At 41.5% G+C, this 13,194-nt stretch overlaps 1 protein-coding gene across 1 annotated transcript; it reads right to left on the bottom strand.

Annotated features, from left to right (window-relative positions):
- Positions 1-5,405, bottom strand: LOC143732677 (uncharacterized). Its single transcript, XM_077223974.1, has 4 exons — positions 5,327-5,405; positions 561-602; positions 46-339; positions 1-14 (listed from the first exon to the last, which is right to left on the bottom strand). Exons 2-4 carry the CDS (start codon positions 583-585, stop codon positions 1-3), a joined length of 333 nt encoding a protein of 110 aa, XP_077080089.1. The 5' UTR covers positions 586-602; positions 5,327-5,405.
- Positions 5,406-13,194: the final 7,789 nt, after the last annotated feature.

Below are 13,194 nucleotides of genomic sequence, written 5' to 3' on the forward strand. Positions count from 1 at the left end.
TCATCTCTTGGAGGCTGTCGGACCTTGACAACCTCCAGTCGCCACAACTGTCCTGTTCACCTGGGCCGTCCGATCCGTCGCCACTCCACCTCCACTCAACGATGTACGTCCCTCTGCTGCTGAGACTCAACTCTCCACATGACCGCCTGGACGCACATCCATCATCTGGGCTCTGCTGGCTGCCGTTCTGCCTCTTCCTCGTCCTGTGATCCTGACCTGTGAACACAGAACCAGAAAACTCAGAAGACAGAGGAGCTAAATCATCAGAACTGAGACTCCAAACCTCCAGACCAGCCGTCTGAGTGGAAGCAGCTCTCCTGGATCTGGAGCGGCCTGAGGCTGGAATATTTCAGACATCACATAGTTAGTTATGTTTTAATAATAATCAATGATCAATGTCAGTGGTCAATTACAAATTGTTACAATAGTTACTCAAATTGAAAGGTTTATTGCACATGCAAGGAATCAAATACATGTGATCACTTAGTTAGCTGGGAAAATTGGCGGATCAAATGGTTATCATAAAATACCATAAACAAATGAAAAACTAGAACAATCACCTCCTTTTTCACCCATGTGAGCCATCAACGTCCTCCTCCAACCTGCAATAGAAAAATACAAAATACAACACACAAAAAATAATACAAACCCTCCTCAGAAATACTACCAAAAGAAATCAAATAAATAAAATAATAAACAAATAAATAAAACAAAAATAATACAATTAAATACAATATTAAATTAAACTACAAACTCCTAGTTTAACTCCCAGATAATAACAATTAACAGTTCGATAAAAGCTTCCTCCGAAATAATATGAAATAATATGAAAATGAAAAGAAAAAAGGAAAGGATATATCCTCCGATCTACTCCTTGTAGAATATAATAAGTTTTCTCTCAGGAATCCTCCAAATAGCTTCAAAATCACAAGATCTGCGCAGAAAATACTCGGCAAAAATCTCTGAATTCGCCTCGTCTCTCAAACAACAGATAGCGATGTTTGAGTGTACAAACAAAAAAATCATATCACGCGTCTCTATAGCAACTAAAATTCGAATCATCATCGCACCAGACCTGAAGTCGGCATCGATTGATCTACTCACCGCCGCCGCTCCCACCACGCGCATCACGCGCTGTGCGTAGGGCACCAAGTGCTGAGGGGGGCACCAAAAATAGCCTAATGAAAAATCAATCATCATATCATAGTCATAATAATTATAGTGCCGATATTATTTCATTATAGAAATATTATTAGGCACTTTTTAGGGATGTATATAACAAGACAGGCGGAACAAGAGTATTTAATTGCTCTAGAAAGTAACGATGGTGCCGCCGCCGCCTCATTGTTCCGTTGGATTGCGCGTTAAAAAGTTAAAGTTAAACCGGCAAAAATAAACGTTTTTTTTTTTCCCGGGGGCGGGGGGCACCATAAAGGAATTATGCTTAGGGCACCAAAATGTCTAGCAGCGGTATCTACTTATATACTCAGGGCTGCCAACTCTCACGAGACACACGCAATTGACCCAATTCTCACGCTCTCACGCCACACCCCCGATTTCTCACGCTTAAGTGTAACCCGGTAGGTAAAATGCCTGAAAGATGAGTTTATCTATATATCTACCTGTTGAGCCACTCGCGATCGACTAGTTATACCGCAAATTAGTTAAATATCCCGTAATCTAGAGCAGTGTTTCCCAAACGGGGTGCCGCGGCACCCTGGGGTGCCTTCTGGCGAGAGCAGGGGTGCCGTGTAAAAACTCCATTAAACATTTTAAAATTGCTAAAATGTGTAAAAATAAATAATAAATGTATCATCAATCTCGCATCGTCGGAAGCGTCTAATAACAACAAATAATGCACACAAATTCATAATAAAAAATGCAAATCATACGTTTTCTGCGTTCGTTGAATTGCGGGGGTTCCTCATGATTTCATTCTCGTGCTTCATTCCCAGCGTCCACACATAAAGCTGGCTCTTTTTCATGGCTTGTTGCGCTTACGGTCAAATACACACGAAACATTGTCACAACGTCCGTCTTGCCGAATATTCACAAACACATCGGTTATGTCCGTGCTGCTGTCAACGGTAACGCGTGCGATTAATGTTTTTCAGTTTAACGCGTTAAAAAACATTTAAACACAATTAACGCAGCATCCGTTTTTTTCTGTCATCCTTTGGCTAGCGTTACATTATATAATCACGTTCTTATTCATGCAAATGCTTTTAAACCATGCAACCGCGAAAAGACAAAAGAGAACGCGCTGTCTGTGAGTGTCCTGCTGACACAGGACGACGCGCATCGCGTGCCAGAATCGACTTCTCTTTCGTGCTTGAACGAATAATAACACACAGTTATGCCAAAATGTCCGTTTTGTTGAGTATCCTCATGAGAGCAGTCCTAAATTAGTTAAAGTCTTAAATTAGAGTTGTGAGAAGATGGGACGCGTGTGAGATAAACAAGTGCAGCAGTGACAACAGAATCAAAGAACAGGTAACAGAGAAAATTACTCACTGTTCTTGACTTAAGAACGCTTGTAGCTTTAATAAGGATTCATCTATATTTCATTTATAATTTATGCAGTGAAGACTGTAAAGTGTTTGATAACTTCATTCAATTTCTGTGTATTTCCTGACATCAGTAGCAGTATTGGTATCAGTGATACTGGGCTTCATTCATAAAAAAAGATGCCATTAAACAATTATTTAATATATACTTCTTTATGTTGTTTATACATTAATTTGGAGATTAACTGTGAAATTATTACATTATAAAATATATTAAAAACAAGCTATCTTGTGCAATTATAACAAAGTTAGCCCAATATAAAACACAAATAGGCCTACACTGAGTGAGCAAACATTTTGGTGAGATTTGAAATGGTAATTGAGCAATGTTTTGCTGAATTATGAATAAAGCCTTAATTAAATATGTCATCATGTAAAGTGATCTCTGGAGAAGAAATTAATGATTGCCTAGACTTTAAATGGATGGACAAAAAAATTGATAATATTAAAAAATATCTATATGACAGTAGGCATATATACGGCAGTTATTCCCTGTGGTATTGAAAATCAATACATTTCAAGGTATAGTATCAAAGTAGTATCGTGACAACACTAGTGTAGGGTGCCACAAATTTTTTACAATTTTCAAAGGGTGCCTCGACTGAAAAAAGTTTGGGAAACACTGATCTAGAGTAAAGATATTGTGCTCCAAACCGCGCGCACGGCAGAGGTAAGCGAGCGAGAGACCTTGCGTGTGCAGACCCCCCCCCCCCCCCCCCCCCCCGTTGGAATAGTCTCACGCCAAGCTAAACTCAAAAGTTGGCAGCCCTGTATACTTGCAAAACACCCCGATGTACATGCGAAAATGTCATCAAAACTAATAAAACTGTCTGGACATAAATACAAAAGATGAAGTGCATGCTGATGATGACTAGTGACTTTTTATGTCCGCGCTTCTGAAAGGCTTGTTGTGTGTGAGAGTCGTGTGCGGCCTAGAGATTGTGCTTTCCGCATCCCGTGAGACTGCCTTTATGTCGAAGTAGTATTAATAGTGTGGAAGATTGTTTCAGCCACAAAATACAATACAATTAAAACAGGCATCCTTGTCTGTCAATCATACCTTACGAAAAATAATTTTAGTCAAGTGTTCTATTAGTATACTTCTTTTAAACTAAAAATAAGAAAGTATACTTTCAGTCTAGATTTTATATACTTCTCAGAAATATACTTAAAATTACACTTAAGTGTACTTGACTTATACTGAGAGAAAAATCCAATTAAATTAAATTAAATTATTTGGCCTGTACTTGTACTTTTGATCGAGATATACTTAAAGTATAATTAAGTATTCAAAGTATACTTGGCTTGTAGTTGTGTTAACTCTTTTGATCGAGTAGCCTATTAAATATACTTTTTTTACATAGTTTTTCATATACAGACTTATGAAACTCAGATTGTTTGAAAATATTGATTAGAATATTGATATAAAACGGATATGTTTCTAATTCTGTGTATCTGAATTTTTGTGTAGGCTAGTCCAATGTTAGTGTACATAGGAATTTACTTTAATTCTACTTTACCGTGTTTTCACTGTTATACGGCAGGGGCGCTGTGATACATCTAGTACAGAATCTCCTGATCAAAACACAGGAGAAGAAGAAGCTGAAGCAAGTGATAGAAGATTACTCAAAAAAAAAATAGGAAGATTACTCACTCAAATGTAAAATAACGTGATCATCAAACATTAAACAGCGTGTAAGTCAAAACTGCTTAATGTTACCAAATGAAATGAAGCATAACCCATGAAGAGAAAACGACTGTGAAGCTTTGAGGGTGTTGGATCTCGATCTACTCCATCTGTGTTTCAATTTTATCATCGTTCTGAATCTGATCAAGGCGTAAGTTAGTCTTTGACAACAATGCGGTTTTTCACCTTTTTTAGTTTTAAATGTTGCCTTCCTTTATGAAACTTACCGACATTTAAGTGTTGATAAAGAAGGATGCATGGATTTAATAAAATGTTTTTAAAATTAAAGTACAATCAAATATATTTTTTTAAGTAGGCCTTTAAAAAATATATACATGTGAACATAGCAGTATACTGCAAGTGCAAAAATAATATATAAATAGTAAACTATAAGTATACTGTTATGTTCACTTAAAGAAAACTTTGCTTGCAGTATAAACTACTAAACTAGTAGTTTGCTGAGTAAACCAGTGTGTTCATAAACAAATGATGTACTACTTGTATTAAAATAGTAAACTACTACTTATAAGTTCACTTGTAGTACAGATGCATTACAAATGAGATCTTGTACTTAGTTTACTATTACACTTATAGTACACTTAAATGTATACTTTTATATACTATAAGTGGACCAATTTAGTCCCAAACAGTATTGATATAGTACACTTACAAGTTTACTTCAGGTACACATTGATATTAGTATACTTACTACATAAAGTAAATTTAAAAATATATTTGAACATTACTCAAGTATACTTCATAAAATGAACTTGAAGTATACTTCTCTTTCGTAAGGGATTTCAGGGCAGTCATGTTCATATGCGAAACCGGAAGCCGAGAGCGCCATAGAAGTTATGAAATTATTATCTGTCAACCGTAAACATAACCAAATGTCCTAAAAGAAATAAGAATGCAAGACATCGGTAAAGCTTTTTCCTCGCTGGATGGAGCTGAGAGCGCTTGAAAACGGATGCAGAGCTCGCTTAGCTTGACAGGTCGGCTAAATGTCGTTGTCACAAAGAAGTTTAAATTCGGTGTCTAAATCTGGCAAAAGTTCCAAAACAGTGCATACCTTTTCCTGGGAGTCTATTTGTTGTCGTCTCCCGTTCACTGCTATAGAAGTTTACACAACCTATGACTTCCACTTCTGAGAACCCTGGAAATGTAAAAAGTGTCCATATAGTCTTCACAGTTATTACAATAGAAGTAGAAGGCAGATTTGAAATATTTATGAATTACACATGATGAGCTTTTTTCTCTTTAAGGTTATATATTAATACTCTCTCATAAAGTGCAGTTTAAAAAAAATTGTGATGTGTAGCCTATATGGCGAAACTAAAACAAATATATACATTTTTTAATAAGAATTAGCTATTATGAACTAACTAAAACTAATATATATGAATTCTTTGCAAATTGTATTTATACATTATACATACAGACAGCTGCATCAAACAATACAAATCTTAACACTCTTAAAGGGATAGTTCACCCAAAAAAGAAAATTTGGTTATTATTTACTCAACCTCAAGCTGTTCCAAGCCTGCATGAGTTTCTTTCTTCTGTTGAGCACACGCAAAAAATATATTTTGAAGAATGTTGGTAACCCGAGAGTTGACGGTAGCCATTGACTTCAATAGTAAAAAAAATAAATAAATACAAAGGAAGTCTATTTTGACCCAGGAGGGGTAAAAAAGTCTTTTTTAAACTCCATACTTTTTGGTACGAAAATGAAACATTTAAAAAATTACACCTCATTTATTTTTTTCAGATTTTTTAAATAAAGAAATGTAAGAAATATAATCATTTAAACAACATTGTTACACCTTTTGCCTTCAGGTCCGTTTTGAGTGAACTGTGGTTTTACATGTGAAATTATGCTGATTATCCATCTATTAGTTGGATTTGTCTCAAATTACTTCTGTAAAATACATTTAGACTCTTTCTTACACTCACATGCACATTTCTTCCTTCCCACTGAGCCTGTATTTTGTTTCTAAACATGCTTACACACACACACACACACACACACACACACACACACACACACACACACACACACACACACACACACACACACACACACACACACACACACACACACACACACACAATAATGCTTAAATTAAAGTAAAATGATAAATAAAATGAATGTCTGTTTGTATATAAAAAGTTCATACCAAATAGTCTAAATTTAAAAAAGGAAAGAGTGACAACATTTCACTCTGCTGCCACCTAAGGATGAACTATTGCAGCATGAAAAGAAGATTCAGGCTGTTCTTTGTCTTCTTTTTTTTCCATTTATGCAAGTAAAATAAATATATTGTTTGAAAACAAATCGGAGTAGTACTGATGTTGGTTTGTTAGCAAAAGTTGTTAGGAATTTTTTTTTTTGATGCTCAATGAAAAAGTTTCCAGTATTCCAAAGCATTCTTTTTTTTGTTATTTTGTGTTTGAAAAATAACAGATTTGAGGGTTAGATACACTTCCCATGAACCAGTGCCATATAGGACAAAGGTTTACATAGTCGTCCTTCAGGAATATCAGTTAAAGCAACTGGATAAGGTAGCTTCAGATTGATGATAAGATTAAACATGCAATTCCATAAACTGATACTGAACATGCAAAAAATAAGCTTGCAAACACATTTGGAATCAATTACCCCTTGTAATACATAAAAATATGGAATATAAGCTTATAAAACATAACTTAATATTTTTCAACTTAAACTGTATCTGATCAGTAAATGCACATTTTTATTTCAAATAAAGTTTTGAATGTTAGCACAATTTTTTTACCATGACATTACTTCATTTGGTCCCTTTTTATTCATAAAAAAATTGGAAATTCTTTGAGATTATAAATATTACAAGAACTGGCAAAACCATTGTGATCTTTTAAATTTACATTTATTCCTTTAGCAAACACTTTCATTTGAAGGAATGCTACAACAAGAGCGATTAAGCTTCTTACCGAATAACTATTGTAATTAGTATTGTAATAAAATAATTATAAAGCTTACTTTTAGATTATATTAAAGCCTCTGCTTAGAAGTAATGCCATGGTCAGCTTCAATAGACATGGCATATCATTAATTCAGTTAAAATTATTGTCCATAATTTTTAATTCATGCATTTTTGTTCAGCAAGGATGCTTTAAATTGATTAAAAGTGACAGTAAATACATTTATAATGTTACAGAATATTTATTTTTCCAAATAAATGCTGTTCTTTCGAACTTTGTTCATCAAAGAAAGAATCCTGGAAAAAAAACAAAAAAAACAATTGTTTCCACAAAAGAGCATCAAATCAGTAATGTTGTTGAAAATTCAGTTACGCCACCACAGCAATTAATTTTACTTTACAATATATTAACATAGAAAAAAAACCATTTATCAAATAAATGCAGCCTTGGGGAGCATAAGAGACTTATTTCAAAAACATTATATTTTACAGACCCAAAAACTTTTGAATGGTAGTGTACAATAGGATATGGTCAATTGTGATTCCCTTTCAAGGGTACTCGAGCTGCGTTGAGACGCGGTGGGAACGCTCTGCGTGATTGCGTCGTGAAGCACGTGTATAATCAGTCCAAGGGAAGAGCGAGACGTCATAGGCGGGTGACGTCATAGACCAGGAAGCTATAAAGCACCCCTGAAAACAGACCGCGACAGCTTCTGTTGCCTTCAGCAAGTGCTCTCTGTATACTGTCCTTGTCTATTTACTGTTGTCTGTCACAAGCACATTATATCTATCTATCTATCTATCTATCTATCTATCTATCTATAATATATTATGGTGAAACAAGAGTTCAAGCATTGTGTTGTCCCTTGCCCTCATTTCATCACGGGTGGGGACACACATCAGCTTTGTGTTGCTTGTTTGGGAGTGGAGCATGCCCAGTCAGTTCTCGAGGGAGCTGACTGCGAGCATTGCGAGAAGCTGCCGTGAGGACGCTCCACTCTCGCCGGGGGTTCTTTGAGGAGGACGGTTCGGTTCGGTTCGCGCTCCCCGAGGTGCGGGTCCCGCTGCTGCCGAGGCACAGCGAAGGCCTTCATCTTGGGGTTCGCATATGGATCTAGTAGCGGGGCTTGAGACGGGCCCAGCCCTTTCTCAACCCTTACCTGCTGGATCCGGTGCCTCTGCCCAGGAAGGAGCCCGCGCTGCGGCTTCTCCTTCCCAGGTCGGGGCACCATTGCTGAGACTATCCAGTTCTGAGGATCTGGATGTCGTCAGTATTGATAAGGGGGAAGATGAGTCTTCGCCAGCTCATACCCCCGGTCATGATGCGGAGCTTATGGAGGTTTTATCTCGTGCTGTAGCTAGATTAAATATTGAATGGCCAGACGATGATTCTCAGAGTGTTATTAAAAATATTTATTAGATGAAAGATTTCTACCATCTAAAACACAGCCTCCACGTCGGGGACTCCCGTTTTTTCCTGATCACCACAATGAGGTTTTGAGATTTGAATAAACCGGCGTCATTCAGAGTGTTTAACCCACAAACTTCCAACAATAGTAATGTTTTGGGTGCATCTGATTATGGTTATTTGACGGTGCCTCGGGCTGAAGAGAGGCTCGCGAGCTATCTCTCTCCCGAGGCAGCGTCATCATTAAAAGCCCCGACGTTACCCACCAAGCACTTAAAATCTACATCTTCGCTGGTGGGTAAAGCTTATTCGGCAACAGGTCAGGCTGCGTCATGTCTGCACATTATATCTATACTGCAGGCATACCAGGCTGATCTGCTGAAGGATATCGATGAACGTAAGGAAGTCAGTGCTGACGCAATTCGAGAATTGCGTCGCGCAACAGACCTGTCTCTCCGGGCACCAAGGAGACGGCCAAATCAGTGGGCCGTTCTATGGCAGCCCTGGTGGCCACGGAGCGGCATCTTTGGTTAAATCTGTCAGATATAAAAGATAAAGATCGGTCTGTTCTTCTGGACGCACCACTGTCACCTTCAAGTTTGTTCGGCGACGCTATCAACTGTGTCGTCGATAGGTTTCAAGAATCGAAAAAACAATCTGCTGCGTTCCAGAGGTTTCTTCCTCGAGGTTTCGATGTCCCCTAGACTGCTGGGCGGAAAGTGATTATTAAATCCGAGCAGTCTCGTCCGAGTACAAGCTCCTCACAGCACAGAGTGCATCAAAAACAGAGCGTCGCCACTCGGGCTCCTCCACAATCTGGGGAACCTGGGTGGCGGTCGCAGTCCAGGCCAGCTAGGGGTAGGAAAGATCTGAGGACTGTCATATCTAAGAAAGCTTGGGCTAAGAAGAAGTCCTGATGCCCAGGGTGTCAGGCTTCTGAGGGTGGTCCCCTCCGGGGAGGGACGATTTCGAGAAATCGTTCAGTCGCAGCGCTGCCACATCGGTTGTTCCCTGCTGGTTCGCCGCTTCAGGGCAGCGAGGTGTCAGCGTCACCATACGATTCTCCGAGGAGGGTCGTAGAACGGTCATTTCGGTTGTTCCCTGCCGGTTCGCCACTTCAGGGCACCGAAGTGTCCATACAACCGAATCCCGAGACCAGTCTCGAGAGACTGGTTCCCTTAGTAGAATTTCTGGCAGCGTGGAAACTACTGCCAAATATTTCTCAGTGGGTCCTGCATATAATAGAAAAGGGTTACAAAATTCAGTTCGGTTCTCGTCCGCCCAGATTTCAAGGGGTCCTTCCCACAGTGGTGGACCCAGAGCAGGCTCGGGTCATGGAGCAAGAAGTACTGACGCTTCTGCAAAAAGGGGCTATAGAAAGGGTTTCTCCTCCCAGCAGAGAGTCAGGGTTTTACAGCCGTTACTTCATCGTTCCCAAGAAGGATGGGGGGTTGCGTCCTATTCTAGATCTGCGTCAGTTAAACAGCAGAGTTCAGAAACTCAAGTTCAAAATGCTTACACTCAAACAGATTGTATCACAGATTCAGTCCGAGGACTGGTTTGTCACAATAGACTTGAAGGACGTTTACTTTCATGTATCCATTCATCCTCATCACAGGAAGTTCCTGAGGTTTGCTTTCGGGGGCGAAGCATACCAATATCGGGTCCTTCCATTCGGCCTAGGTTTATCACCCCGCACCTTTACGAAATGCGTGGATGCAGCGCTGGCTCCTCTGAGACTCCAGGGCATTCGCGTATTAAACTATATCGACGACTGGGTGATCCTGGCTCGTTCCGAGCAGTTGGCAGTTCTGCATTGAGATGTCATTCTGTCTCACATAAAGAGGTTGGGGTTACGGCTAAACACCAAGAAGAGTGTGCTCCTCCCAGCCCAGAGGACCACTTTTCTAGGGGTGATGTGGGATTCGACAACTATGCAAGCACGATTTCTCCAGCACGTATCTCTGCGATTCTCACAGCCGTAAAGAGGGTAAAACTAGGCCAGTCACTCACTGTGAAACAGTTCCGCAGACTGGTGGGTCTCATGGCAGCTGCATCCAGCGTAATTACTTTTGGCCTTCGTTACATGAGACCCCTGCAGTGGTTGCTCAGGACCAATGGGTTTTCTCCGAGGGGAAATCCGTTTCGCACGATCAAGGTCACGCGGCAATGCCTACGTGCCTTGGTCATGTGGAAGAAACCTTGGTTCCTCGCCCAGGGCCCAGTATTGGGGGCTTCTTGTCGACGCGTAAAGCTATCGACGGATTTTTCCCTCACAGGCTGGGGGGCGGTCATTAGTGGCCGCTGGGCGACAGGTGTCTGGCAGGACCATCAGCTTTCGTGGCATATAAACCGACTAGAGATGATAACGGTATTTCAGGCTCTCAAATACTTCCTGCCAGACCTGGGAGGCCATCATGTGCTTGTCCGCACAGACAACACATCGGTGGTCTCTTACATCAACCATCAGGGGGGTCTGAGGTCCCGATTATTATGCAAACTGGCTCATCAGATCCTCCTATGGGCCCAGGGGAAATTACTGTCACTCAGGGCAGTTTATATTCCAGGGTGTTTGAATGTGGGAGCAGATATCCTGTCAAGGCAGGGGCTGAGGCCCGGGGAGTGGAGACTTCACCCCGAGGTGGTGGAGCTCCTATGGGAGAACTATGGTCAAACTCAGGTCGATCTTTTCGCATCTTACGATACAACCCATTGTCCGTTTGGTTCTCCCTCACATATCCAGCTCCTCTCGGACCGGACGCAATGGTGCAGGTGTGGCCAAGGCTGCACCTGTACGCTTTTCCCCCGATATCATTGCTTCCGGGAGTTCTGGAGAGGGTTCGCCAAGTAGGGGCTCATCTATTATTAGTAGCCCCGCACTGGCCGGCCCGAGTGTGGTTCTCGGACCTAGTACCCCTTCTGTACGGCTCTCCCATGGAGATCCTGTCAGAAGGGACTTGTTATCTCAAGCAGGGGGCACGATATTTCACCCTCGCCCGGAGTTGTGGAAACTGTGGGCTTGGCCTCTGAGGGGGCCCAGCTGTTAGAATCCGGTCTCTCGACTGAGGTCGTTGAGACCATCCTTCAATCCATAGCTCCTTCCACGAGGAAACTATATTCATTGAAATGGAAACTGTTCCCTGCATGGTGTGGAGAACGTTTTTTAAATCCTGTTAACTGCCCGGTTAGTACAGTTCTTGATTTCCTACAAGACCGTTTCTCTGCTGTATTATCTCCCTCCACCTTAAAGGTGTACGTAGTGGCGATATCTGCTTATCGCTCCCCTCTGGGGGCTTCCTCTCTTGGGAGAGATCCTCTTATTATTTGTTTTCTCCGTGGTACATTGAGGCTGAGGCCTGCACTGCACTCTAGAGCACCGGCTTGGGTTTTGGCCATTGTACTCGAGGGTCTGGCCCTGGCTCCCTTCGAGCCTATTGAAGAGGTTTCAGAGAAGTTCCTTATACTAAAAACTCTTTTTCTACTCGCTATTTCTTCTATCAAGAGAATTGGAGATCTGCAAGCCCTGTCGGTGGCTCCTTCATGTTTGGAATTTGCACCTGGTATGGTGAAAGCATTTTTACACCCTAGGCCGGGTTATATTCCTAAGGTCCCCACTAATGTGGCGAGCCCTATTGTGCTGCAGGCTTTTTGCCCTCCACCTTTCAATACCCCAGATCAGGAAAGTCTCAATCTGTTATGTCCCGTAAGGGCTTTGGATGCCTACGTTCACAGAGCTGCCCTGTGGCGTAGATCAGAGCAGTTATTTGTCTGCTACGGTTCAACCAAGAAAGGTTGCCCTGCATCGAGACAGGTAATGAGCAAGTGGGTAGTTGAGGCTATCTCACTTGCTTATGAAGCGGCCGGACAGCCTTCACCTATTGCTGTCCGCGCCCATTCTACAAGGAGTATGGCTGCCTCTAAGGCTTTAATTTCAGGTGTTTCCCTTCAGGACATTTGTAATGCGGCAGGCTGATCCTCACCGCATACATTTGTCAGATTTTACGACCTAGACCTCTCCACTCCCGGGGCTAGGCTGCTTGTTTCCTAGTGTGTGCAAGGACTCCACACAGAACAGGGCATTTCTCATTATGGCGTAGTGGGTAGGTGGTTCCCACCGCGTCTCAACGCAGCTCGAGTTCCCTTGAAAGGGAACGTCTCAGGTTACGTATGTAACCCTGGTTCCCTGATAGGGAACGAGGCGCTGCGTATTCCTGCCATACTTCCTGCATGCCCTGATCGACTTGCTTCAGGCTTTTTCAGAAGCTGTCGCGGTCTGTTTTCAGGGGTGCTTTATAGCTTCCTGGTCTATGACGTCACCCGCCTATGACGTCTCGCTCTTCCATTGGACTGATTATACACGTGCTTCACGACGCAATCACGCAGAGCGTTCCCACCGCGTCTCAACGCAGAGTCTCGTTCCCTATCAGGGAACCAGGGTTACATACGTAACCTGAGACGTTTTATGCCCAAACCAAACCTTCAAGCTTCTTTAGTATTGTCATAAATATTACATTACAGTTTTTCAGCACTGATGAAACTCCTCCTGAGGTCTTGATTGAATGTCTTTCA

Source organism: Siphateles boraxobius, unplaced genomic scaffold (genome assembly GCF_051911475.1).
Source record: "Siphateles boraxobius isolate OS27281-9 unplaced genomic scaffold, OSU_SipBor_1 9, whole genome shotgun sequence".
Lineage (NCBI taxonomy): Eukaryota > Metazoa > Chordata > Actinopteri > Cypriniformes > Leuciscidae > Siphateles > Siphateles boraxobius.

Bases quoted from the DNA above. Each gene is read 5' to 3' on its own strand.
- LOC143732677 (XM_077223974.1), bottom strand. From the start codon at position 585: ATGGCTCACATGGGTGAAAAAGGAG. The intron at 340-560 runs GTGATTGTTCTA...GAAATATTCCAG, and splicing joins TCACATGGGTGAAAAAGGAG to CCTCAGGCCGCTCCAGATCC.